The sequence below is a fragment of the Cervus elaphus genome, chromosome 16, assembly GCF_910594005.1.
Source record: "Cervus elaphus chromosome 16, mCerEla1.1, whole genome shotgun sequence".
NCBI lineage: Eukaryota > Metazoa > Chordata > Mammalia > Artiodactyla > Cervidae > Cervus > Cervus elaphus.
In genome coordinates this window covers 34,800,741-34,827,305 of record NC_057830.1, presented here as the reverse complement: position 1 = coordinate 34,827,305, position 26,565 = coordinate 34,800,741, and the positions used below count along the sequence as shown (strand labels likewise).

The following is a 26,565-nucleotide window of genomic DNA, read 5'->3' as shown; positions in this document are numbered from 1 at the left end:
GAAGGAAATACTCCAGTATTCTTGCCTGGAAAATCCCATGGACGGAGAAGCCTGGTAGGCTGCAGTCCATGGGGTGGCAAAGAGTTGGACATGACTGAGCGACTTCACTTTCACTTTGGTAAATGTGGGATAAATGGATACAAAACCAAATGTTCCACTCACATCAAACAAATGAGAGCATTCATCCTGAGAGCTCTATATCTTCCAGAAAGCTAGACTAGGATGAGTATAGCTGGTGGTCCAACTCCTAGGAAGATGGACAACTCTGGCCTCCACCACCCTCATCCCTACCACCATACCCATCCAAGACCAGGAAGCTAACACACTACTGAAGTGGTCTCTACAGTTTTATTGTCACTGGAACAGGACGCTGATGAAGGGAGGAGGTGCAAAGAGCAAATCTCAAGTAACCAGACCTCTGACCTCAGAGCCCCACCTGAGTGCAACCAGGTAGGTCTTGAATCCAATAAATACAGAGCCACCTCTTTTCTGCTCTGTTACAAGGGCAGGCTGGCACAGGTCCTGGAGCCTGGCTGCCCCAGCCCACCCTGGGATGGGAAGCACCATTCACTCTTCCACAGGCTTCACTTGCTTGGCAGCTTCTAGCTGGCAGAGAAGTTCATCCCATTGCACAAACTGCTTGGAGAGAAGCACTGTCTGGTCACAGGTCAAGGTGACAATGAGAATGAGAGGCAGAAGAGAGATGCCTGACTTTCCTCAAGGCAGGGGGAGCTGGGGACACACAGACTGGTTGGGATGGGATGAGAGACAGAACTAGGAATGGAGTAAAAGGCCAGGCTCCATACAGCACTCCTCAGGGACCCAGCTGAGCGGAAAGGATACAGTCTTGTTGTATTCCTCCAGGAGAGCCTTGGACTCCTCAGTGACCTCCACACACTGGTCCTGTGGGGCCAAGGTGGGGCAAAGAAAGGCGTCAGACAGAGCCCACACGCCCCACTGCCTGCCTCATCAAGGACCCTCGCTCCTCAGAAAAGGTCATGTTTAACCTCAGAGCTAAAAGGAGCAAATTTCTAAAGAGGCACTTTCAGGCTCTGCTATGGGTAGCCTAACTGCAGTCCTGAGGCTGATGGAAGAGGGAGCGAACCACACATTTAAAGACCTATTCCTACTGGTAAATGCCTCCTTCTCCCCTGTCCCCTATATCTGAACCCTCTTTGAACTTCACACTAGAGCCTGGCAATAGTGAAAAAACAGCTCCTCCACATTTGGTCAAGGACACATCACCCCCAGGAATTCTTGGGTACCTCCCAACATCAATCTTCTGGTGTCTCAGGATAGTCCTATTCTGGGAGGCAGGCGGCCTAGATTTTACCCTAGGCAAGTCCCTTCCCCTCTGGAAGGTGCCTGCAAGACAAAGGAGAAACCCTAAGTTTCCCCTGAAGCTGACATCAGCTCCTGAGGCTACTTCCCCAGGAGGCAGGGGTGGGGACAAGGAGTCTCACCACCTCTACTTTCCCACCTGGCCTCTCCCCTCCCGTACCTGCTGCTGGATGTGGATCTGGGCCAAGCGCTGCAGGCGGGCGGCATGCTCAGGAACGGCTGTAAAACACAACGCACGCTGCCCAATGATGCTGCTGCCTTCCCCCGGGACTGCTCAATAGTCTATTAGGTCTTCAGCAGGATTAGAGTATTGAGTGGAGAAGCTAAACAAACGCCAGCTTCATCGACCGCTGCAGCCGGAGGTGGTGGTGGTGGGGCTCCCTGCCCACCCCAGTCCTATTCTAGGACCCAAAGGGGAGGGGAAGATATAGGCCCTTGGAAGACAAAACCTTGGGGTTCCCAGAGTTGCCCCATATACCCACCCCAGTGTTGTGAGCAGGGCAGGTAAAGAAAGCTTTGATTATTATAGGATCTGTTCCTTTGCTCTCAGCTCGGCGGGACCAGAGCTGCTTGGCCCAGGGAACAGGGAGCCTGCAGGTGGGCTGAGGACAAATGCAAGGTCCCTAAGCTGGTCACCTGGAACCCAACACCCAGAGCCTCAGCCACCATGCTGGGCCCACAGCTTAAGGCTGTCAGATGCTCAGCAGGAAACTGATCAGGGGTATGGAGGGGGAGCTGGGAAAAATACCTCCAGAGACAGACAAGATGGGTATCTGGATTCAATTAAAGTCACTGTCTGCTTGTCAAAATCCTGGCCCAGGGACTGCCCTAGGTGGCGCGGCAGGAAGAATTCACACACATTCACACACCACACCCCCCCCCCCCCCCCCTGCACACACATTCACACCCCCCTCGCCCCCTGCACACACATTCACACACACCCCGCCCCTGCAGGAACTCTTATAGTCAAACCTGGCCTCTGCAACACCCTGAAGGACAGATGCTGAGGGGTGGGGTAGAAAACAGAAGGAATCCTAGAGTGGGAGGCCACTGGGCTTACCTGAGTGTCCTTAGGGCCAAACTGCCCGAGTTCTGAAGCTGAGCTCTCTGCCCTGGCAATTTTAATCCCAGTGCAGGTGGCCAGTACCCTCAGGTGAGGGTAAAGACAAGGAGCAGAGCCAGTCTGAGCCCAGGGAAGTCCTGCCCATCCACCAACCTCCCCACGTAGAGCAGAGGAGATGCAACCCCAGAAGGTACCTTTGATGTGAGTGCTGTCCAGCATGGGCACCAGAGCATCCACCTGCTCCAGAAGTGCAACCTGCGAGAGAATGAACTGCTCCTCTGCGGCATGAACAGACAAGAGAGCAGCAGTGAGGCGGGCCCAGGCACGGCCACTCCCAGGCGAGGAGCTGGGGACCAGGCCAGGGAGAGCGCTGAGTCCTGGAGCCGGGGGCAGCCACTCTGCCCACTGCCCCCTTCTTTCTGTGCACACTCCCCCAGTCTGCCTCCACCTCTCCTGGATGCCACTGGTCTGAACTATCTTGAGCCCAAGGAGCCTCTAAGTGCCTCCAAATCCAACCTTTCTCCAAGTTTTAACTCTGAGGCCTCTCCCTCTAGCCTCCTATCCACAAATTCAGAGAGCCCCTCCTAGGCCACAGGAGACAAAGTACTTCGGACCTGAAGTACCCAAGGGCTCCTGGGAAGGTCTGAAAGAGGAGACTTGTGGAAGATACCAGGCAGGTAGTGCTCAGTGGATCACAGAGGCACAATTACAAGTTTCTGGAGAGCTGGGACACTAAGAGGAGAGTCCAGTGACAAGCGCAGCAGGACTGCGATGGCCCTGTGCACAGGGGGTTTCAATGACTGCAGAGTGGGAAGGGCATTCAAGAAGGGAGGACTGTTATGTCATTCATCTGATGGCAAGAATGCATGTCCTGCCTCCTCGCTGCCGCGCAGGCGCGGCAGCCCCGGTGGAGTCGCGCGGCGACACCGGCGTCACTGGGGATCACGTATGCTTCCTGTTCAAGTCTTCCTCCAGTTACATGAGCTCCATAGCCGAAAACCTTAAAGATTCACGTTCCTTAGACTTTGTTGAAGCCATGATGAGCCGTGTGATTGAGATGTGAGTGTAGGTCTTTTGGGGCAACAGAAACTGCACGATGGAGTTGAGAAATCCAGAGCAAGATTTGTGCCCTACTTCCCTTTCCACGACTCAAGGAAGTTTTTAAAGGAACCTCCGTATAATACTGTGGCCACCTGATGCGAAGAGCTGACTCATTAGAAAAGACCCTGATGTTGGAAAAGATTGAAGACAGGAGGAGAAGGGGACGACAGAGGATGAGATCGTTGGATGGTATCACCGACTCAATGGGCATGAGTTTGAGCAAGCTCCAGGAGACGGTGAAGGACAGGGAAGCCTGGTGTGCTGCAGTCCATAGGGTCGCAAGGAGTCAGACATGACTGAGCGACTAAATAACAATAACAGACTGTTTTCCATGGTGGCTGCACCAGTTCACTTTCCTACCAGCTGTATGGTAATGTTCCCTTTTCTCCATACCCTTGCCAGCATTCATTATTTGTGGGCTTTTTGGTGGTGGTCATTCTGACTGGTGCAAGGTGATACCTCATTGTGGTTTTCATTTGCATTTTGTCTGATCGTGAACAATGCTGAGCATCTTTTCATGTGTCTGTTGGCCATCCTGCGTGTTTTCTTTGGAGAGATGTCTCTTTGGGTCTTTTGCCCATTTTTTGATTGGGTTGTTTGTTTTTGTTACTGAGTTGTATAAACTGTTTGTATATTTTGGAAGTTAACCCCTTGTGAGTCGCATCATTTGCAAATATTTTTTCCCTGTCCATAGGATATCTTTTTGTTTTGGTTGTGGTTTCCTTTGCTGTGCAAAGGCTTGTGAGTTTAATTGGATCCCATTTGTTTATTTCTGCTTGCGTTTCTATTGCCTTGGGAGACTGGCTTAAAAAAGCATCGCTGTGATTTATGTCAGAGAGAGTTTTGCCTGTGTTCTCTTCTCGGAGTTTTATGTTATCATATCTTATATTTAAGCCATTTTAAAACAGAATTTTAGAAAATATCTTTTGTATATTATTTTGCCTAGCAATTCCTAGTGTAACTATCTATCCTATTGACGCAAGTGTGCAAAGATGTATGTAGAAGGTGTTTGTTATAACATTGCTTCTAATAGTGAAAAAATGAAATTAATCTACATGGGATAGACTGGCTAAATACTCATCAATCCTTCTACTTCCTGTGCAAAAATTCAAACAAATTTTCCAGTCTTCTTGGTGGACTCCATGAATAGTTCTTACCAATAGAACATGAGTAAGAGAAATAAAGTACTTCTATCCATGGCAAAAAAAAAAAAAAAAAGAATGCATGTCAATCAGTAGAGGAAAAAGAATTCAATTGGCTGAACTGGAGCAAGGAGAGCACAGGAAACAGCTAGATGGGAGGGGAGATTCGGCAGTCTATAGGGAGCTTTGAATGGTAGGCTAAGGAATTAGGAATTTATCCTAGTAGGAAGAGAAAGATACACACATGCTGAGGTTCCAAAGTAAACACCGTGGCATGCTGGAAATGTGTCTGGGGAAGATGATAGTGAGCCACATGCAAGAAGTGGGAAACTAGGGTCAAGAAGAGGACTTAGGAATAAGCAAAGGGGAAAAAAAAAAAAAAGAAGAAGAAAGAAAAAAAAAAAACAAATAAAAAGAAGGCTTAGGAAACTGTTCAAGTGCCAGGGGATGAACACTGAGACAGTGCCACAGGGAGGGGTGGAGAGGCTGGACTCAAGAATCGGTGCAGGGGAAGACCTCCTGAACGGTGCCTGAGTCACAGCAGTGGTTTAGGGATGTTCTGGTTCACTGCTGTATACCTCACACCTAGGATAGTCCGGACCACACCTGATGAGCACTTGAATGCATGAACAAACACAGGTGATGGCAAACCATACCTCGTGGAGTAGCTAAGTAACCGATAAGCAAACATTGTTAAGACAATAGTTCCTGTCTAGAACTCTGAATCCCAGCACTTTTCCACCTGCAAGATGCTGAAACCCATGCTTATATCCTCATCTCTCCCACGGCAATGCTCTCTGCCCCCACCCTTTCCTAGAAGCTCTATGTCTACTGAGCAGAAGTAAGGAAGGTTCTGAAGGAAAATCCTAGAGGCATGCCATAGACAGAACACTGGAGTCACCTCCACAGTGGCTGGCACTCTGGTCTGCAGCTGGCTCCAGGGTGTACTGTACCCAGTGCCTACAAGAGGACCACAAGTCCACCTCCAGCCTCAGTCCAGATTTCAGAGATCAGCTTCCTGGGCTGCATCCAGGAGAGGACTGAGAGGGAGGCCACCTCTGTGCCCACCTTCCCCAAGATGCATGTGCACATCCTACCCAGCACTACCTGCCAAGATGAACTGCAGCTTGGAGGCATCAGGTAAGGCAATGCGGTCAATGTACTCAGGATCCAGGTATTTGATCAAGTCTTCAACTAGAAAAGTAACAAGATGGAAAATGGAATAAGGTTGGGGAGTGGGGATCAGTCTTGTGAAGGAAGGGTATCAGGGGAAGGGTCAGCCTTGGGGAGAGCCTTGAGTGAAGAACTGATACCCACAGGGTCCACCAGGCCCCCATCCCCACTTCCCTGTCTCTTCCCTCTGATCACCTGCTGTTCAGTCACTAAGTTGTGTCCGACTCTTTGGACCCCTGAACTGCAGCATGCCAGGCTTCCCTGTCCCTCACTATCTCCGGGAGTTTGCTCAGATTCATGTACATTGAGTCAGTGATGCTATCTAACCATCCTGCTGGCCAGAGTCAGACTTTACAGCTGGGAACACAGTTGCCTCCAATACTCTGGGGCCCTCAGCATTTTCACTGATCTATCTTCAAGGGTAGAAGGTAATACCTTGCCCCTCTGTGCCACCAAGACATGCCAGAACTTTATCTGACTTCTAGTTACTGAACAGGTTGCTAGCTCCAACATAATCAAAAAGGCCTGGCTGAGCCAAGGCTGGGGTTCTCAGTGCCTGATTTCTTTCCTGCCCCTGAACCTTGCCTATGGAAATTCCATACTCCTCCTCTCTCCTTCCCCAGCGGACTTTCAGGCAGAGCTCTCATCTCAAAACTTAGGACACTGCCATGGGCTTGGAGTTTAACCACAAAGTAGAAAGCCTACCCCAATCCACCATTTCATCAGGAAAATGTCTTCACCTGCTATCCCCAAAGGGAAACTCCAGTGACCTACTGGGCTTAACAGCCTGGGCAGGGAACCAGGAGGCATAGGCTTGAGAAGGAGGGCAGGCAGGCACCTCATGGAAACACTTACTCTTTTTGTACAGAACCTTCACCCTCTCCCTCTTGCTGGCGATGTTCCCCAAAGCCACCTGCACCTTGACCAGGCCATCAGCCACCTATAAGGGGAGTGGAAGTTAATTCCAAGATTTACCACTTGGCTCAAGGCTTGGAAGAGATAAAGAATCTTCATTTCCTCAGACTCCAAACTTCCTTGTCCCTGCAATCACCCCCTTCTCTTGTATTAAGAGATCCAACTCCACCTTCTGGGAATCCTCAGTATGAAGGGGTAGATAATCATGTACTCCTCGGGGAGTTTCATGTGACTGGGGAAGTAATGAACTACCTTAGGGTTTATGGGGCACTAGCACATACTATATATTCACTGATCCCTTCCTCTTGGCTGAACTGATCTAGGCTTTAAGGGTAGAGGGTGAGGAATTCCAGTATTAAAGGGTTGAATAGATGGAGAGACTAGGAAAGTGAATGATCTCACACAGGTTTTAGATTAGAGGGTAAGGAATGCGGATATTCAAGGATCAAATTTATGAGGAGGCAAATCAGTTCAGTCACTCAGTCGTGTCCGACTCTTTGCGACCCCATGAACCACAGCATGCCAGGCCTCCCTGTCCATCACCAACTCCCAGAGTCCACCCAAACCCATGTCCACTGAGTCAGTGATGCCATCCAACCATCTCATCCTCTGTCGTCCCCTTCTCCTCCTGCCCTCAATCTTTTCCAGCATCAGGGTCTTTTCCAATGAGTCAGCTCTTCCCATCAGGTGGCCAAAGTACTGGAGTTTCAGCTTCAACATCAGTCCTTCCAATGAACACCCAGGACTGATCTTCTTTAGGATGGACTGACTGGATCTCCTTACAGTCCAAGGGACTCTCAAAGAGTCTTCCCCAACTCCACAGTTCAAAAGCATCAATTCTTCTGTGCTCAGCTTTCTTTATAGTCCAACTCTCACATCCATATATGACCACTGGAAAAACCATAGCCTTGACTATATGGACCTTTGTTGGCAAAGTAATGTCTCTGCTTTTTAATATGCTGTCTAGGTTGGTCATAACTTTCCTTCCAAGGAGCAAGCATCTTTTAATTTCATGGCTGCAATCACCATCTGCAGTGATTTTGGAGCCCAGAAAAATAAAGTTAGCCACTGTTTCCCCATCTATTTGCCATGAAGTGATGGGACCAGATGCCATGATCTTCGTTTTCTGAATATTGAGCTTTAAGCCAACTTTTCCACTCTCCTCTTTCACTTTCATCAAGAGGCTCTTTAGTTCTTCTTCACTTTCTGCCATAAGGGTGGTGTCACCTGCATATCTGAGGTTATTGATATTTCTCCCGGCAATCTTACTGAGTAAAAGCAGCCAGAGAGACAGGAGGAATCAGGAGGATTTGCATTATAGATGACAAAGGGAAAAAATGTTTTGAGAAGTCAGTTCTCAAATGGGACACAATCTGGTGACAGCTAATACCACAAGCAGTGTACGAATGGACGTCATTACCTCTGAGGCACTTAACTCCAGGGTATGCCCGATACAGCCACCTTCAGAGAAAGGTCTTTCCATAGTTAAAAACGGGGATGGACGGGAAGTGAGCTGTCAAAATCAGCCACTAGAGGGAAGGACCGTCAGTCCATATCTGAACACCCAGTATTCACTCCTTTCCCCTCCTAATTCTGGCCCTCTCAGACCTTATCCCTAACTCCCTGGAGCCTTCCTTATCCATCTCTGGTCTGCCTCTTTTGGGGTCCCATGGGCCTCTCTTTGCACAATTCACTTAGCAATTAGGCAAGGCTCCACAACGTCCCTTTCACTGTGACTTCGGCGCTTACTGGAAGCTCTTACTCATTAGTCAGTTTCTCGCGTGTGTCCGGTCTCCCCAACTATCCCGCGAGGGTAAAGACGGAGTCTCCTCTTTGAGCCCACCTCAAGCCCACAGTTCCCTCCATGGGAATGGATCCCGAGGGTCCGATATGCTCTGGGAGGTCTCGGACCTTTGCTATTTCAATAGCCTAGTTGCGAGCAACGGGGCTGGAGCTGCAGCATCCATCTGCAGAACCAGGCCAATAGGCCACTCTTGCTTTGCTCCAGAGAGGGACCACTGGACCCAAAATCGCTCACCTTCCGCGAGCCGCGAGACCCGCCTGGTCCGTACACCCAGCGCTCCAGCTCCTCCACACGGGCCTGTAGCCGCTGAACATCGGTCACAGCCGCCATGGCTCCCGCTGCCCCGCCTCAGCCAGGAATAGCCAGAGGGCAGGACATCCGTCCAAATAGAGAAGGCGGGCCAATCCGAGTGGACGGGAGCCCTTGCATACAGGAAATGACGCCATGATTGAGCCCTTCGATGCGGAAGTGGCAGGCAGGGCCAACGAAAAGCTGCCTGGTAACCTAGGCAACGGCTACCTGTCAGGCGCTAATTTCCAGCCCCTGCTTGTCAAGACGAACTTTGCCTCTCTTCTTCCAATTCCAGGTTACCAAAGAGATTTCCCCTGCCCTTTCCCCGAGGTGGCACATATAAATATACCCATTATTGTAAGATTGGTTCATTCCCATAGAATAGTAGGTAGTCCAGTGAGATACTTTTGGAATCTTCTAAGGTTTAAGCGATTAAGCGTCTTGCCTAAGAACACTCAACACTGTACAGATGTGGCAGGATCGAGATTTGAACTCAGGCAGTCTGATTCATGAGACTGAGTTCTCCTATTCATGGCCTTTGCTATTCTTTCTTCCTCTCTGAAAACCCCTGGCCCAACACAGCCTGTGTATACCACATAATTCCTCTTCCTCCCCAACCCACAGACCCAAACAAGAAGGAGAGGAGGCACTGGAGAGGGAGGGATCGCAGCTTTATTATCCAAATATGAACTGAGAGACATCTCCTTCACAACAACCCAACCCATCCTTTCACCTGGCTCCTGAAGAGAAGCAGGTCTGACTCAAAGAGGTGGAGTTCTAGAGATGACATTGGCACAGGGGAGCACATGAGGAGATGATGGAAAGAACTCTTATTATTATTGGGGGAAGAACTCTTTGGTAGATGCTGCTGCAGTTGGCCAGGGAGGAAGGGCCCTCCTTTTACAATGAGGTAGATGTAACATCAAAAGAAATCTCTTTGGCTTCAAGTCCATATGGCAGTGGGGGGGGGGGGGCGGGTGGGTAGTGGTCACCTCCCAGGGCTGGGTCCTAGAATGGGCACCCTGGAAGAATGGGTCTCCTTCCCCCTCAGCAATGGGGCTGGGACTCTCAGTTTCAAGTAAGAGTTCTCAGGGTGAGGTGCTGGAAGGGGGCCCTGTCGGGAGTGGGGGTGCAGGGTTGGTTGGGCCCTGGGAAGCTGGTACAGGCTGGCGACGGGCAAAGAGGACACCTAGCAAAGAGATGAGGAATTGGTAGAGGGCAAAGACAAACAGGAAAAGGTAAGGCAAAGAAATAGAAGAGGGAAACAAAAGTCAGTGTCCTGATTGCTAGAACATCACACACAGAGCCCTGTCACAACCAACGAGGACAAGTCCCTTGAGTCAGTTAGAGACTCTTGTGCCAATATAGATACCCTCTAACATGGAAACAAGAAACATTTACACTGATACACAAGCCCATGATGAGACATCCCATGGTATTCATGCCAGAGAGGTCATGCCTTGGACCACATGCCATATAGACACCCCCTTTAATCCAGGCCAGTGTAGCGATCCCCTGAACCCCATGTTACCCATGCAGGTTTGGGTATCCCTGAACCTCATGCTAGTAGAGAAAGTCTAAAACCTCCATGCCGGCATAAATACCCCTGACCTCATGCGAACAGAAACAGCCTGCAGGACCCATACCAGTGTAGACCACCCCGTTGATCTCTAGGGCCATGTTGATACTGCTGATACCAGTGCCTGCCAGACTGAGAGGCCCATCCAGCCGCTCTTCTGTCCCGGAGGGAGCAGGGAGTCACATTTTGGGGAATTAGATTTCAGCTACAAGCTCCCCCCTCCATCCCTGTAGACAGCCCCCATCCCACTTCAGCCCCACACCTGTAATCACAGAAGTATCTACTGAGGGATCTATCTGCCCCACCTCCAATGCCTACTGGGTGATGAGTCTGTCCTCCCTCATTGCACCGGCCCTAAGCCCTCTCAGCAACAAGTCCCTCCTCACCCCTAAGTGGAACCTTGCCGCGGGGCAGGAAACTGGGGGGTGCGCCGTGTCGAGGTAGGTCCATGGGCCCCATCAGCACAGCCCTCTTCTCTGGGGGTTCCTCTGGTGCCACCTTCTCACGTGCTGGTCCAAAGGCCAGGCCCACAGGCAGTGCCAGCCGAGGGGTGGGAATTCTGCTCTCCTCTGAAAAAAAAAAAAAATCAGATCATTTAGCTCCCCTGGCCCAAACAACGCTGTCCCTGCGTCTAGTTCTCCCCACAGGCCTGGGACCAAGGGAGGTTACCCAAGTTCAAGCACAAAATTCAATCTCCCCTCCCATCTAGTCTCAGCGTAGAGGCTCTGAAAGCTGAAGAGCTCAAAAAGGCCAATATATCTGACTAGGTTGGTCCAATCTGGGGGATTCCCTTCCTTTTGGTTGTTAAATAATCCAGGAAAAATAGCAGGCATAAACCACATGCAGATAGAAGTCATCAGTGAACAGGTGTGGAATGAAGCTGCTCTAGGTAAAGGACCTTTTCCTGAGCTTCAGCCCCACACCGCGCGGTAACCCATATCCCAGAGCTCCCAACGTTTCACTGATCCCAAATATCACGACACCTAAACCTTAGCATGCACCAAACCTCAGTGCCCATCAGTCCTTACTGTCCCTATTCTTCGATGCCTCCCAGACCTCAGGGTTCCCATATTTTAATGTTCCCTTTATCTCAGCAGCCTTCTAGGTCTCAGAGACCCTCAAAATTCAGCCGCTCTACCCTCACACCTTTCTTAATGGGGCTTGGGCTTAGCTGCGCGCAGGCGTGGGCCGGCATGCCGGAGGCGGGGCCATGAGCAGAGCGTGGGCCGGGCGTGGGCGGGGCGGGCCCGGGCTCAGGGGCGGGGCCAGAAGTGCCCCGAGGTGGCTGCCCAGCCAGGCCGAAGAGCGGGGCTGCGGTGTAAGGCTGACGACGGCCCTCGCGTCGGTTGCTGTCGATGGCAGCCTGGAGCTCCCCAGGGGAGCTGAGCGCCCGCGTCTCGCATTCGTACGGGTACAGATACTTCATGTACCTAGGAGCGGACGGGGTGGGGTGGGAGGCTGGGCCCAGCTGATCAAGCCTCACACCCGGACAAGAACCCTCGGGGGGGGGCCCCCAAGCCCCCAGCCCCCAGCTCCCGCGCCTCGCTCCCACCGCTCGCCCGCGCCCGGCCTCACTGGGTGCGTAGAGTGAAGGCGGCCGACGTGATGGTGGTGGGCAGGCTGAGGCCGCGCGTGACCTCCCGCCACACCTTGCGATTGATGACTTCCACCAGACCGCCCTTGGCCGTCACCAGGCGGAACAGCGCGTACAGGTCCAGCACCTGCTTCGCCATGATGGGCACACGGTTCACGGGTGTCCCTGAGGAGGGATGAGCAGAGAGTCAGGACACTAAGACCCTGTCTGCCGGCATCCACAGAGAGTGGAGGAATCGGCTTCCTGGACCTGTTTTGGCGAGGCCCTGGAGATGGGGAGGTGGGATTGCAGCCGGGGCCCACAGCCCCCAGAACCTCCACTGTAGCAGGAAGGACGGGAGGCTAGACTAGGGGGTGGCAAACTTCTTCTGTAAAGGGCCAAACAAATGGTAAATGTTTTAGGCTTTCCGGGCCAGTCTCTTAGAGCTACTCCACTCTGCCATTGCAGGCTGAAAGGATATTTAAAGGAATGAACGCGGCTCTAGTCCAATAAAACTTTATTTACACACTCTTAAATTCAAATTTCATACGTCCAGAAAGGTTATTCGTCTTTCAAATTTTCCCCTTATTTAAAAATGTTAACCCCCCTTCTTTTCTCGTGGGCGACTAGATTTGGCCTCCTGGCTTTAGTTTGCCGCCCCCTGGGGTAGACCATAGGAAGGACTTCCTGACAGTACTGAAGAACCAGACTCGTCTAAGCAGCTGCCCCCGGGTGGCTGCAAGAGGCAGGGGCATGGTGAATGGAAGCAGCAGCCCCCGCCGCGGCTCGCCGACTCCGCAGTCCCCGCCGCCCCCGCCGGCCGGTCCTGACAAAGGGGCCTGTCTGCGCTGAGCGATGGGCCCCAGTTAATTCCTTACCGATCTCGGCCCCTTCCGCTGCCGCCTTTGGACCCGAACAATTAGCTGCGGTCTGATTAATGGGGGGAAATTATCGGCCCCGCGGGACACCCTCCCCCGCACAGGGAGCAGAGTAAGGCAGGGACCTGAGGGAGGCAGAGCTGGGGGAAGAGGGGGCTGGGATCTGCTTAGACCACACTACCCCACCCAGTGGAGGGGGTACCGGGAGGAAGGGGCAGGGAAGCGCCATTGGGATCGGAATGACCCAGCCCTCCTGGGGAGCAAAAGGCCCTGGAGCCCCACTGAGGGTCCCTGGTTGGGAAGGGACCTGCGCGGGTGCTGACCTGCCCTGGGGTGGGGGCCTGAGGGACTTTGGCCGCCAGCTGCACTAAGGGGGGGGGGGGGCCAGTGCAGCCAGTTAATTAGCGGCTTATCAGGCCGCTCTAGGAGTGAGTTAATTAGCTTTGTAGAGAGAGATAATGAGTCAGTCTTCTGGACCCATGAATCTGGGGAGAAACTGAAGTGATGGACTGCCGCCCACCCTGATCCCTTCATGGACCCTTGTTGCATTCACTTCTGGCTCTGAGATTTCTGGAAAGGAATTCCTTCTCCTCCACAGCACCCCCTACCCCTGGAGAAGTCCTTCCTTGGGTCTAATTCCAGTCCTTCCTGCTGCAGAACACATTGGATGTTTCCTGCCTGAAGCAAGGGGAAACTGAGGCAAGACAAGGCTGGAGGAAGGGCCAGGGAAGAGAACCAAGGCACTCCCAGTCCCCCAATTCTGGAAACCCCCACACCCCAGGCCAGCCCCCTACCACTCACCCTCCCACCCTCCCAATTGATCCCACACTCATTAACCTGCCAGCGGGCTGCCCACTAATTAATCCCTGGGTGGAGAAGGGGGGCAGGGTCAGAGGTTAAAGACGCTATTGAGGACCCAAAGGATAGGTGCTGCCAAGCCCAGATCTCTGCAAAGAGGACCCAAACTGAGAACTAAACCCTGGGGTTTCCCTTCCTTGAACCTGGTACATGAGGATCCCTCTCTTACATCAACCCACTCACCCCTCTTCTGCATGAAGCTAAACAGGTCGTCCAGAAACTCTTTCCTCTTGGGGTCTGCATCGAGCTCGTACAGCTGGGGAAAAACTGAGGTCATTTCCCGGCTCTGTGTATCCCCCCACACTGGGACCCCCTTCAACGCCAACCCCTGGATAAAGGACCCCAGTTGAAGGGGCAAGGAGGTTCTGAAACATAGACTTCCTGAGAGAGCATTGAGCTCTTTGCCCTGGGGGCAGGTAGGGGCACTTTTTTCCCCCCTGATACATACAGACACCCTCTACTGGCTAGTAGTGCCCTGTCCTGGGCAGTTAACACCATCCACCTGGGGAGTAAGGGAAGAGAAAGCTGCAGAGGTTCTGCCTGCCTTCCAGAGCCCCAGGGAGGAAGTCAGGCTGGTGCTGTGTTCTACATTGAGGAAATTGACAGATATGGCTGAGTCACTCATTCACTCATTCATTCCTGCAAGGGCTTCTTGCTGCTCACATGTCATCTGTGTGCCAGGACTGGGGATGAGGGGCAGAGATGCCTCTAACCCATCCCTCTGGCAGGGTGGATGCTCAGGAAAGCTGGGTTGAAACCTAGGGCCTCTCAGCCCACATTCTGGTCTGATCTTCCAGGAACAGTTTCCTCCACTTCAGAAGCTGCCGCAGAGCCAATGGCTCTGGACCACCCAAGACCTGTAGGGTGAGGACTTGAAAGGCCAGGGATCATCCCACCCCTTCTCAGTCACCCACTTCCAGTATCAGCTCTCAAATGCCCCAAGGAGGGACAATCCCCAAGGCAATAGTGTCTTTTACTCAAGTAACAATCCCTGAGAAACACCGACAGGTAAACTCCATCCCCCAATAGGAACTCTCAGAGTAAAAAAATACCTATGAGTAACAAACCTCAGAGATGTACCTTTAGATCTACACTCCCACAAGAACTGAGCCCTAAGTCTGAGATGGATACCTGCAGATAACACATGTGCTTTCCAAGTAATAAGCCTCTGAATTACACCCAGGAGAAATAGTCACTAGAGCCACACCTCCAGAGTAACAGAGTCCTGAGAAACAGTCCAAGTTTTACACAAAAGCCGCAGAGTCTAACCACAGATTAACACTTCGGGAAAATACCCCAAACCAACACCCTATGAGTAACACCACCAGAATAGCACACCTAGAATCAGTGCCCTGCATAACACTTTCTAATGACAGCCTAGAGTAGTGCCTTAGAATAACATCCAGACGGGTTCTGCGGGGATGAAGAGCCTCAAATTAAGGCCCTGTGAGTAAGGTCTTGTCATTCCCAGCTGCCCAGGGGCCCTTCAGTCCCACTGACTGTAGTGATCATCATGGGCTGGCAACTGTCACCCCATAGGACTTGGGCCAGGAAGAGGATTTGGATGGGGAGAAGGGGACAAGAAAGAGACTAAGTGGATATCAGCTTGCCAAAGGAGTGGCAACCTCCATTCCACTTTTAAAGACAGAGGTGGGCATCCCAGGACACCCTGACTGGTCCCCGGACTCTGACCTTGTGACTCGATGTGGAGAAGGTGGCATAGTGCTGGCACTGGAATCCGCAGCTCCCAGATCACCCTCCCTCCGAATTCTTGAAGACTCCTACACCCCTCCCATTTGCCCTTCCAGCCTCAACAACAAGTGCCTTCAGTCTGTCAGCCTCCATTTTCCTGGGTGTCTCCTGCACCTCGCGATGTGCGCCTTCTTTCCGTCTCTCTCTCCCTGTCACGGTCTCTCCCTGTCTTCCCACTGTCTCTCCAGGTCTCTATCTCTGTCCTTCCATCCTGCTGAGCGCAGTGGGGGTGGGGGTGCTATTAATCCCCTGGCTCTGTTTTGCCCAAAGAGTAGGAAGGGGGAGGGCCTGACATTGAGAGGGTCCTACCTGCTTGAATTGCTCCTCGTAGGTCCACTCGTGGGGATGAGGTCCAGGGGGCTGGCTGGAAGGTGAGCTGCTGCCCCGGGTCCCTGGCCGGCTGTCCTCGGCTGCCTCATCTTCTGCCCCAGCTTCTTCTTCCTCCTCATCTTGGCCATCCTCTTCTTCCTCAGCTCCAACCTCCCCCAACCCCCTCTCAGGGGCCTCCAGGGTCCGGGATCCAGGAAAGGAAGGCCCTGGGGGTGCTGCTGGTGGTGGTGGGTGTGGAGGGGCCAGTGGCCCCACCCCCTGGGCCAGCCTGGCTGCCTGCTGTCTCTGCAGGGCTTCCATGACAGCTTCCAGGCGCAGTCCCCCCACGGGTGGAGGGGCTGGCACCAGGCGGGGCCCTGGGGAAAGGGCTGCCTGTGGGGGAGGGAATGATGGGCGTTGGATCCAACCCAGGGGAGGTGGTCATGGACTCAGGGAAGCACCAGGTTGGGGGGAGGTGGGGCATGAGGAAAAGTCAGAAAGATCGCTTTCTCAGAAATCCACCGAGAGGTAAAAGGAGCAGGAGAGACAGGGACGGGGCCCAGAGAGACAGAAACGGACATTGACAGCACAGGTAGAGACGGAGCAGATCAAAGAGGGTGACAAGGACCAAGGGACAGAGAGAGATGGAGGGGAGAGAGAAGGACAGGGAGACGTGAGGACAGAAATGGAGATGGGACCGAGAGATGGGGAGAGGCAAGAGACCGGCAGGGACCAGGGTGGAGAGAGGCCGAGACAGCAGGCAGAGACAGAGATGGGGAGAGGTGAGATTAATAGAGACATCAGATAGGGAGACTAGGAAGGTAGGCAATAGAGGAGCAAGAGATAAATATCCAAGACCTGAGTGACAGGCTGTCCAGGGAGAGTCACAGAGAGACAGAGGCAGACAAATAGTAAGACCAGGGTAGAGAGGGACCAGAGAAGACCGACGCAGCAGGAGACAGAGACAGGAGAAAGAGATTCGACAGAGACAGGGCAAAACAGTAAACAGACAGCGGGGCAGAGACAGGGGAGAAGACGGACACGGGGCAGAGAGGCTGAGGACTAGAACCGAGGAGGAGCGGGAACAGAGGATCCCCGGGACAGACCCCGGGACGGGGCCGGGGACGCCGGGGTCTCCTCGCCCGCTCCCCGGCTCCCGGCTGCCACACTCACCAGCCTGGCGCGGCCCGCTGCCCCCGGAGTCTCCACGGCGCTCCTTCCGTTCAACCCGCCTCTCGGGCGGCCCCTGTCGCGGCTCGGTTCCCTGCGCAGGGTCCCCTGCCGTGCGCTCCTGCCGCCGCGCGCCCCTCCGGCCTCCGTGCGCTCACTCGCTGCTCTGCTGGCGGCGGCCGCGAGGGCGGGACCCGAGCGGGGCAGGGCGGGCGGGGAGGCAGGGGGAGGCCCCGGGAGGGGAGGGGGGGCTCTGCGGCTTCCAGCCCCCCAACAGGTGTCTCCCACCCTCCATACTGCCAGATTCGGAGAGGAGAGGGCGCTGGAGAGCTGCTGGGGATCGTGCAAAGGAGAGTGAGGCGTCCCCCATCTCTGAACTCCGGTCCAGGGTCCTTCCCCGGCCGCACATGTCCGGGGTAGGGGCCCCACACCAGTACTCCGTGCCCGGCATCCAAACACCAACATTCGTGTTCACACACCAACACACCCTGTCCCGAGTTCACACACAGCCGCCGTGTCTCACACACTTGGCTACAGGGATGCTGTGGCGCCAATGCCTAGACTGGCTGTGATCAGGAGGGGAATCACTGCAGGGTTCTGGGGTGACAGTGCAGGGCCTGGACAGAGCAGAAACTTCCCGCTGCCCTGCCTGCGTGCTGGTCCCAGCTGCAGGCGCCCTGCAGCTTGCACCATACTCTCACATGGTGAACTCACTTCTGCACTCACACACTCAGAGGTCTCTGAGCTGATTGCACACCAACATCAGGGCACACATATCACCTGCAGATACAAAGCTACACCGTGTTTAGCTCTTTTGACGTTCTATTATGGAAAATGTCAACATATTCCCAAGAAGAGTGACTAGTATAACGAGCCTCCCGCACTCCTCACGAATTTCAACGGTGATCACATTTCGCCCATTTTTCCAGCCACCCTCCACCCATGTTTGCATAACTATCTCCAACTGCTCCAGGCTCACCCCACCCCCAGTTATCCTCCAGGTGAGGAGATGTCATTCCTTAGCAGCCTGGACCCCACTCTTAAGCACCCTCATACATTCCACAGTTTCTTCCTATGTCCAAGGAAATTGACCTACAAAAAGCACCGAAGGTCACCCAGAGGTGATGCCAAGTGTGTGAGGCATCACGCCTCTGTAGGAGTGATAGCTGGCATGGTTGTGAAACTCTGCTGTGTCATTCATACTCACTGAGGTACACTAGTGCCAGGGCCAAGATTCCTCTAGGAGGCAGAAGTTCAGGGGTGAGTTTTACCTTCTTCTTCCTCCTCCACCCTCTCCCAGTCAGTCTGTTCCTCTCAGACCCAGGTTGCTCTGGCCTGGACCACCAACTCTTCTTACCAAACTCTTTTGATGGGTAACACCCCTGTGCTCCCCCTGGCTCCAGCCTCCACCCTGCCCCCAGCTCATTTCCTGCTAGGGCACAGTGAGACTCAGTCCTGCTCATACCCTTGGATCACTCCAGTGCCCACCTGCTCAGATTTCAGATTGGACAGCCCGGACACCACCTCCACCAAGAAGCCTGGGTGATCCCACCACTTTCAAATCCGATGCCCCCTGCTCCCACGGCTTGTGTGGTGTAAGTTCTCCCAGGACAGAGTCAAGCCCCTCTGCTGCTCCACCTCCAAGGTAACTCCTGTGTTCAGCTTGCCTGCCTCCCTCCCCACCCTCCAACTTCCCAGGCTGCTCAGAGAGGAAGTGCCCAGAGAGGGACAGAGGTTAGGTTCCTATTGGAAAGGTGGGAACTGGCTTGGGGGGAATTCCAGCTCTGAGGGTCTGGAGATTGCTTTGGAGGGGATGGAGAGGGATAAGGGACTGGATGCTACTCCCCAAGGAAAAGAATCAAGTGGGGCTTCACGAATAGGGGGGCTTCCCTTGTGGCTCAGTCGTAAAGAAGCTGTCCGCTATTACAGGAGACATGGTTCGATCACTGATCCGGGAAGATCCCACATGCCGCACCACAACTATTGAGCCTGCGCTCTAGAGCCTGGGAGCCACAATTCATGAGCCCATGTGCCACAAGTACTGAAGCCTGAGTGCCAAAGTTTGTGCTACGCACCAAGAGAATCCACTGCAATGAGGAGCCCTCGCACCGCAACTATAGAGTACTGTCAGCCGGCCACTAGAGAAAAGCCTGAGCAGCAATAAAGGCTACGCACAGCCAAAAATAAATGAAATTCTGTTTTTAAAAAAGAAGCATAGTAAATTCACCTTTGGGTCTAGGCTAGGAAGGCACAACGGGGAAGGGTAGAGGAGAAGGAATAAGGTGACTGGAACTTGGTTTCTCTTTCTCTCTCTCTCTCTCCATCTGTGAAGAAGAAAGGCATCTTATACCCATATATAGCCCCCTCTTAGCCTGTACCTCACACAGACAGATAGATCTAGACCTCCATTCATCCAACACATACTTATGGAGCACCTACCTTATGCGAGGCAATGTTGGACACAGGAGTAAATATAGCAAAGTCCCTATTATAATGGCATAATTCCAGTGGGAGAAATATATAGTGTGTATAATAAGCAAAATGGAGAAAAATAAATCTGGGTTGGGGGAATAGAAAGGGAATCATGTATTAGTTACCTATTACTGTGCAACAAATTACATTCAAACTTAGCAGCTTGAAACCGCATTTATTTTTTCACAATTTTGTGGATCAGGAATTCGAGAGTGCCTTAGCTGAGGGGTGCTAACTGTCTTTTCATGAGGTTGTAGTCAAGATGTTGGCTGCAGTGATTTGAAGGTTTGGCTGGGACTGGAGGATCCTCTTTGCTTGCATGGCTATTGGCAAGAGGCTGTTCTCCCCAGCTGGGCCTCTCCATAGGAGAGGACCTCATGTCTGAGTGTCCTCCAACCTGGCAGCTGGTTTCCCCCAGAGAGAGTGACTAAAGAGGGAAGAGAGCTTTTTATAGACTAGTTTTAGAAGTCACACACTGTCACTTCTGCCATATATTATTTGTTAAAAGTACATAACTAAGTCCAGCCTACACTTAAGGGGAAGGGAATTAGGCTTCACTTCTTAAAGGGAAGAGTATCAAAAATTTGCTATTTGAAAACCAACACAGAAGGGCTGATACTACCCAATGTTAAGGGGAGGACTCAATGAGCAGGAATTTGAGGGAGGAAAGGCCATCCAGATACCTGGGGAAGAGACTTGCAGTCAGAACAGCAGGTGTAAATACCCTGAAGTGGAAGTTCGATGCGTTGGAAGAAAAGCAAGGCCACTGGTCTAGAACACAGTGGCCAAGGTGACCAGCTGGATGTTTGGTCAGAGGTAACATGAACCTTGGAGCAGGTTCTTGGAGGCAGTGAAAGGACTGGATGAGATGGGAAGCCATTGGAAATGGCTGAGCAGAGTGAAAGTCTGAGCAAACAGTGAAAGTCTGACTCTGGTTGTTGAGTCTGGCTCTGACCTACCACAATGGATGCAAGCATTAGGCTCAGTTAGGAGGCCATTGCAATAATCCAGGCAAGAGATGATGATGGCTTGTACCAGGGTGGTAACAGTGGAGATGGCAAGGAGTGGTAAGATGCTGAATATGTTTTGAAGATAAATCTGACAGGATCTGTTGATGTCTTGAATGTAGAATGTGAGAGAATGAAAGGGATCCAAGATGACTCCAAGGTGTTTGGCCAAAGCACCTGGATAAATGGAGGTGCCCTTAACTGAGGCCATAAAGACTGCAGGAGGTGCAGGATTGGGAAAGAAATCGGTTTGTGTTGAACATTTTGAGATGCCAATTAGATGACCAAGTGAAGAGGTCAGGTGGAGATGAAAGTAATCAGCTATCTGAATCTGGAACTCAGAGGACGTTTAGACTGAGACCAAAAATGACACATCAAGACACATAGATGGTCCTCAAGTTCCAACCATTGTTGCAAATGGCAGGGCTTCCTTCTTTTTCATGGCTGAATAACATTCCTTGTAGATATATACCACAATTTCTTTATCCATTCATTTTTGAGAGTATTATGTGAAATGAAATAATCAGATAAAGACAAATGTTATTAAATGTGGACTCTAAAAAAAAACAAAAAACTGAACTCATAGAAACAGAGAACAGTTTGGTGGTTGCCAGAGGTCAGGGGAGAAATGAGAGTGGTCAAAAGGTAAACTTCCGGTTATAAGATAAATAAGTCCAGGGGATGTAATATACAGCATTCTGACTATAGTCAACAATATTATATGGCATATTTGCAAGTTGCTAACAGAGTAGATCTTGAAACCTCTAATCAAAAGAAAAAAATTATGACTGTGTGGTGATGAATGTTAACTTGTGGTAATCATTTCATAATATAGACATATATCAAATTATTATGTTGTATACCTTAAAATTAATAAAACCTTGCATATCAATTGTATCTCAGTATAACTGGTATATAGACATATAGGTGGTACTTATTTATTTATGGTTGTCCCATGTGGCTTATGGGATCTTAGTTTCCTGACCTGGGATTGAACCAGGACCCCAGCAGTGGAAGCCTCAAATCTTAACCACTGGATTGCTAGGGAATTTCCTAGATGGTATTTAAAGTCATGAAATGGTTGCTATCACCTCAGAGCAGTATAGACCTGGGAAGTCAGAGGTTGAAGAAATAAGCAAGATCCAGCAAAGGAGGCAAAGAAGGAAGAGTAGTGTCCTCTAAGTGACATGAGTGTTTTAAGATTGTGTCAAGTTAAAGTGAGAAGAAATAACCACTGGACTTGGCAGAGATGGGGAGGAGCCCCGGAGCTTAGTCCTATGTGAAAGAAAGAAATGACACAGGCAGCTGGGGCGTCCCTAGTAGATGTGGGCTCTAAGCCTAGAGGCAAAGGTGGGTTTCAGGGTGAGAGAAATCCTGAGGCTTGACTTTGCAACCTGTGGTCAAATGGAGAGGCTGCAGCCAGGGCCTGTCATGGCCCACACGGTGTTGGTGGACTCTCAGGAGGCCATCTTGCCTGGACCTCACATTCATTCTGTGTGATCAGTTTAGACTTTTGATGTTCTCAATGGTTATATATGTAGTCTTTTGTATTTTTGCTCATTAGAATGTCAAATTTTTAGAATAAGAGATTTTTTATAACTATGTTTCTTCCATTTTAAATATATTAGTGCTAAGAAGTGAGGCCTGGGCCTTGCTCAACCTCAGAGCGAGGTAGGAGGGTGAGGCAAGTGCAGGGCCTGTGGGAGTGTACACTTCAGGCACCTCTCTGATCTCATCCTAGTCCCAGCCCTCACTACCTCAGACATCACCAGAAAATGTGCCTGCTGCCCGCTCCTGGGAGCTCCCACCGAAGTAAGGGGTCCTGGAAAAAGCCGACTGGAGGAGCAACTCTTGCTCTGGGTGGAGGTGAACAAGCTACCCTGGAGACCTAGTGCAAAGCAGATGGAGAATGACACGGCCTTTCAGCTCAAAAGTGGCTGCACACTGCCACCCAGTGATCATTCAGGGTAGGAATCCCAGGACTGTTCCCAGAACAGCACTAGCAGAGGTAAGACCAGACACCAAGAGGAAGACACACACCTCAGTTAACCGTGAATTTCTTAAAACTGTGGCATTCAAACCTGGTGGAGAGAACCTTATGAAACATGCTGATCTCAAGGCCTCAACCCAGAACTGATCTCTGAGGATTGGGCACAATAATCTATAGAATCAATGAGCCTGCGGGTGATTCCTGGGAACACTGAAGTATTGAGTAAAAAGTTGCTGTCATAAACTGAATCACACAGTGAGGGAGAGACCTTCCTGAGGCCCCCAGGAGTTAGAGGTTTTCCTGTTGCTCAGACACAAAAAGAAATGAAACTGTTCAACAGGTCTTTATTAACAGAGACAGACAGATGAACAGAGAATGCAGCAAGGGCAGTGTCCAGAAGCTGTGATGGGTGTGTGCACAGAAAAGGCTTTCTCTAGGCCAGCGACGGCCCCTTGGACCTGGGTCCACCTGTCCAGGTACTTGTCCCAGCAGTGGGCCCTGGGCTGAGGCCAGCTTCCCCATCATACCCTGGAGGGAGGTGTGACCTCAGCATTTTCCATTCTCCTGGTTCTCCAGAGGGTAGGGGACAGACCATGAGGATACTTGCATAGCAGGGGAACAAAAAGGGGTAAGGCATATGGTGAGGATGGGAGATGAAGGGGAAGGGCATCATAGCTGCAGATGAAGGGAGCCTCCAAAGGCAGCCCCTCTTCTCCCCCATCCCCCCTAATCAATGGCTGCTGGGCTGAAGGGTCAGACCCAGGCAGTGTGAAATAGCCACCCCCATCCCTAACTCCAGAGCCCTGACTAGGGGCAGAGAGGCTCTGGAGAGGCCTGAGTTAGTGAGTCGAGCTTGTGGGATATGTGTTGGAACATGACTGGCTCCCTTGGTATACGTGGGGCTCCCTCTCTGGATGGGTGTGAATGCTGCCATATACACAGGATTCAGTATCTGAATGTGTGTCTCATGTGTTCCCACGACTCTCTCTGTTTGGTTGTATAAGCATGTATGTTCCTGCTCATACATCAGGGCCTCAGTATCTGCATGTGGTATGTTCCTGTCTTTTCACATGGGCTCCAGCAAGTGGATGTGTGCGGGCCCGCCCGCTCCTGTCCATCCACAGGTCCTCCTTCAGGCCTGGCTGGTCAGGCATCCTGGCCGAAGAGGTAGGTGGTAAGTTCCAGCCGGAGGCCCCGGGCATAGGCTCGAAGAGTGTAGAAGAGGGTGAGGAAGTCCTGGGTGCTGAAGACAGTGTCAGCCAGTGCGAAGCCCAGGGTAGAGGGGATGACACCCCGGCCATACTCCACCATCCATGTGTTTGGCCCCCACTCCACAGCCGTTGCTTCACCAGGCCCGTGCACCACCGTCTCCCCTGGGGGGACAGGGAGCAACCACCTGAGGAGCTGGGCCCTGCCCTTCCCTTCCACAGCCACCCCCACCCCCTGCCTATAGGCTCTCTAGGGGTAGGGAATGGACAGGCAGCTTCAGGAAAAGAAAAGCTTTACCTCACTGGTCTGGTTGGGTAAGGGGCTAAGAAGGCCACTCCTGAACTTTCCTCTGTGGCATCACCTGATTCATGTCCTCTCGTAGGGGAAGTCTTACTTAGCCCCACATCACTGTCTGGGAGCCAAGGAAGTCTGCATTCCCAAGCCTCACTCATGTCAAGCAGAAGTTTAGCTAAACTTGGGCTGGGCCTATTAGATAGGGTGAGATGAATATGAAACTTGCTAGGCTTTCTGAGAAATGTAGCTGTTCAATTACAATGCCGGCCACCCTTGTTTGTTTGTTTTTTGCTGTGCTGTGTAGTATGCGGGATCTTAGTTCCCCGACCAGGGATCTGACCCATGCCCCCCCGCACTGGGAGTGCAGTCGTAACCACTGGACTGCCAGGGAAATCCCATGCCTGCCACGCTTGTAGCATTCAACCCCAAACGTACTTAGCAGTCCTAATGCTTCATTATACAAAAAAGGGGAGAAACCTGTCTGCCTTGTCTTTGGGGCATGACAGCATTTCTGATTACCCAACTGACTCCAGTAACTGCTGGAATACTGGATGATTAAAAATCAGACATGGTTAACAGGAAGTTATGTTTCCACTTGGACAGGGGAAAGTCACAGAAACCCTCAACACTGTCTCACCAACCACCTGTGGCTTACCTGGAGGGCAAAGGAACTAGGCGGAGGGCCCCTCAACACACCCCGTTTTCCATGGCATGGCTCCTTCCCCCAACTACAGGCACCCAAGAATGAAGAGACCCACCTCTCTGACAAAGTCACTCAACCCACCTGGGTAGAAGACCTCACTTTTAGTAGTACCCTCTCTCCACTGGTGGAAGGTGCCAGAGATGATGGTATCCGAGATCTCAGCCCAGTAGCGCCCTGAGGAATAATCAAATGGACACTGAATACCAGGGTATCCGTAGCATCCTATGGCTTGGCCAAACGGCAGAAAGGAGGGCATGGGCCTTTGTACAGCCCCAGCCTCCCAGTCCGGCCCGCCGCCAGCACTGACCCGAGTGGCCGCTAGAGCCCAGAGCGGTGCCGAAGAGCAGCACGTACTCGGACAGGGAGGCGTGCAGAAGGCACATGGCGCCCATCCAGCCTCCCGCGTTCACGAACACCCACTGCAGGTCCTCGTCGGGCAGCACGTGGCCCGGGTGCAGCCGCCGCAGCTCCACGATCAGCCGAGAGAAGGCCAGCTCGTGGTCCAGCCCTGGTGGGGGAAGAGGAACAACAGAGTCAGGGCCAGCACCAGTCCGGAACTGGGAAACGGTGCCCCCGGAACCTGCAGCTCGTCCCAGCCCGCCCCAACCCGTGGTCCTCCACCCGTTCACCCGCCGGCTCACCCGCGTACTGCCGAGCCAGCTGCGCGATCTCTTCGTGCTGGAAGACGAAGCTCTGAGTGCCCAGCCAGAGCCAGAGCACCTGGGCCAGCACAGCCGCGACCGCCAGGAGCAGTGCGGCCCACGCCCACCGCCGGCCCACGGCCCAACACATCCCTGTGGGTGGCCTGGCACAGTGCAGCGCTGGGGGGATGCCGGGGCAAGAGGCTTTGACTCTCACTGCCTCCGAGTCTGCGGCGCGCGGTCCACTACCCGTTCCCCCGCCACCGCCGTGGTACGGCTCGCCCTGGCCAATCGGAACTGCCAGGGCGCCGGGGCACCGCCTCTCGGGTTGAACCATTATCTCTCTGGGAGCGGGGAGCCAGGAGCTCCGAGGGGGCGGGGCGCCGCCGCGCGCGTCAGGCGAGGGGGGCGGGGCCAGGCCCTCCGAGCTGCCGGCCTTGGGGCCTCTACGCGGGGTCTCTCCTAGCGCCGTCCTACTTGCGGTTGGAGGGGAAGGCGGTGAAACGCAGAATGGACTGGCCCTCCTGGGCTCATTGACTCGGAAGCTGAGTCTTCCGGGACTTGTGATGGTAAAGGCCCGCCTTTGTTAGCACAGAAGGTGGGAAGGAGGCTCTTCACCTTGGGAATGTATGGAAGGCTTTTGGAGGCGGTGACTCTTGAGCAGTGTCTTTAAGAGCGATGGGAAGGGCATTGCAGTGAGCCAGTGAGACCTTCTCCAAGAGCAAAGGCATGGAGAAGAGACACAGCGTGGGGTCTTCCGGGGGCTGATAATTCTTTCTTTATTCAGAAGCACAAAATGTGAGAGGAGGGCCTTGTAAACCAACTGAAGGTTCTCAGCCGCGGGAGAGTGATAAAGGCAGAGAAGCAGAAGAAACAGAAAAAAAAGGCAGCATAATGCAGTGATAAGAAAGACTGACTGGATTAAAAACCTGGCCCCTGCCACCTACTAGTTGTGTGACCTTGGACAAGTTATTTAAACTCTTTGTAACTCAATTTTCTCATCTGTAAAATGGGATGAATAAAAGTACATAGTTAAAAAAAAGTACATAGTTTATTGTGATGAAGACTAAACCAGTTAATATTTACAAAGCAATTAGAGTCTGGCATGTGGTGTCATTTGCTAGTTATATAAATAAAACATAAAGGAGAATTGGATGACTGTAGCCTCACACAGAATGATGGAATGAGAGGTCAACACAGTCAAATATAATTGAGCGGTCCTATTAAATGATGGGAAACGGTCACTGAGTTTCTCAGGAGGGGCATGTAGCAGAGAGGTTGCTATACATTCACAAATCCA

At 52.3% G+C, this 26,565-nt stretch overlaps 3 protein-coding genes across 6 annotated transcripts; all 3 read right to left on the bottom strand.

Annotated features, from left to right (window-relative positions):
* Window positions 1-329: 329 nt before the first annotated feature.
* DCTN3 (dynactin subunit 3) lies at window positions 330-8,927 on the bottom strand. Of its 2 annotated transcripts, none has more exons than XM_043927757.1 (7): window positions 8,774-8,927; window positions 6,676-6,760; window positions 5,755-5,841; window positions 2,599-2,750; window positions 1,502-1,560; window positions 844-903; window positions 330-657 (listed from the first exon to the last, which is right to left on the bottom strand). In XM_043927757.1, exons 1-7 carry the CDS (start codon window positions 8,867-8,869, stop codon window positions 603-605), a joined length of 594 nt encoding a protein of 197 aa, XP_043783692.1. In that variant the 5' UTR covers window positions 8,870-8,927; the 3' UTR covers window positions 330-602. The 2 variants fall into 2 exon arrangements, with proteins under 2 accessions (XP_043783692.1, XP_043783693.1); XM_043927758.1 differs by having other exon boundaries at window positions 2,599-2,682.
* Window positions 8,928-9,492: 565 nt separating this feature from the next.
* On the bottom strand, window positions 9,493-17,101 carry ARID3C (AT-rich interaction domain 3C). Of its 2 annotated transcripts, XM_043870641.1 has the most exons (8): window positions 16,953-17,101; window positions 15,780-16,172; window positions 13,902-13,974; window positions 11,985-12,168; window positions 11,556-11,839; window positions 10,796-10,978; window positions 10,477-10,566; window positions 9,493-10,019 (listed from the first exon to the last, which is right to left on the bottom strand). In XM_043870641.1, exons 2-8 carry the CDS (start codon window positions 16,098-16,100, stop codon window positions 9,919-9,921), a joined length of 1,236 nt encoding a protein of 411 aa, XP_043726576.1. In that variant the 5' UTR covers window positions 16,101-16,172; window positions 16,953-17,101; the 3' UTR covers window positions 9,493-9,918. The 2 variants fall into 2 exon arrangements, with proteins under 2 accessions (XP_043726576.1, XP_043726577.1); XM_043870642.1 differs by lacking the exon at window positions 10,477-10,566.
* A 5,644-nt stretch (window positions 17,102-22,745) lies between these two features.
* On the bottom strand, window positions 22,746-25,548 carry SIGMAR1 (sigma non-opioid intracellular receptor 1). 2 transcript variants are annotated; one of them, XM_043927863.1, is made up of 4 exons: window positions 25,266-25,548; window positions 24,932-25,132; window positions 24,706-24,798; window positions 22,746-23,791 (listed from the first exon to the last, which is right to left on the bottom strand). In XM_043927863.1, exons 1-4 carry the CDS (start codon window positions 25,414-25,416, stop codon window positions 23,565-23,567), a joined length of 672 nt encoding a protein of 223 aa, XP_043783798.1. In that variant the 5' UTR covers window positions 25,417-25,548; the 3' UTR covers window positions 22,746-23,564. The 2 variants fall into 2 exon arrangements, with proteins under 2 accessions (XP_043783798.1, XP_043783797.1); XM_043927862.1 differs by having other exon boundaries at window positions 24,719-24,798.
* Between the last annotated feature and the right edge of the window lie 1,017 nt (window positions 25,549-26,565).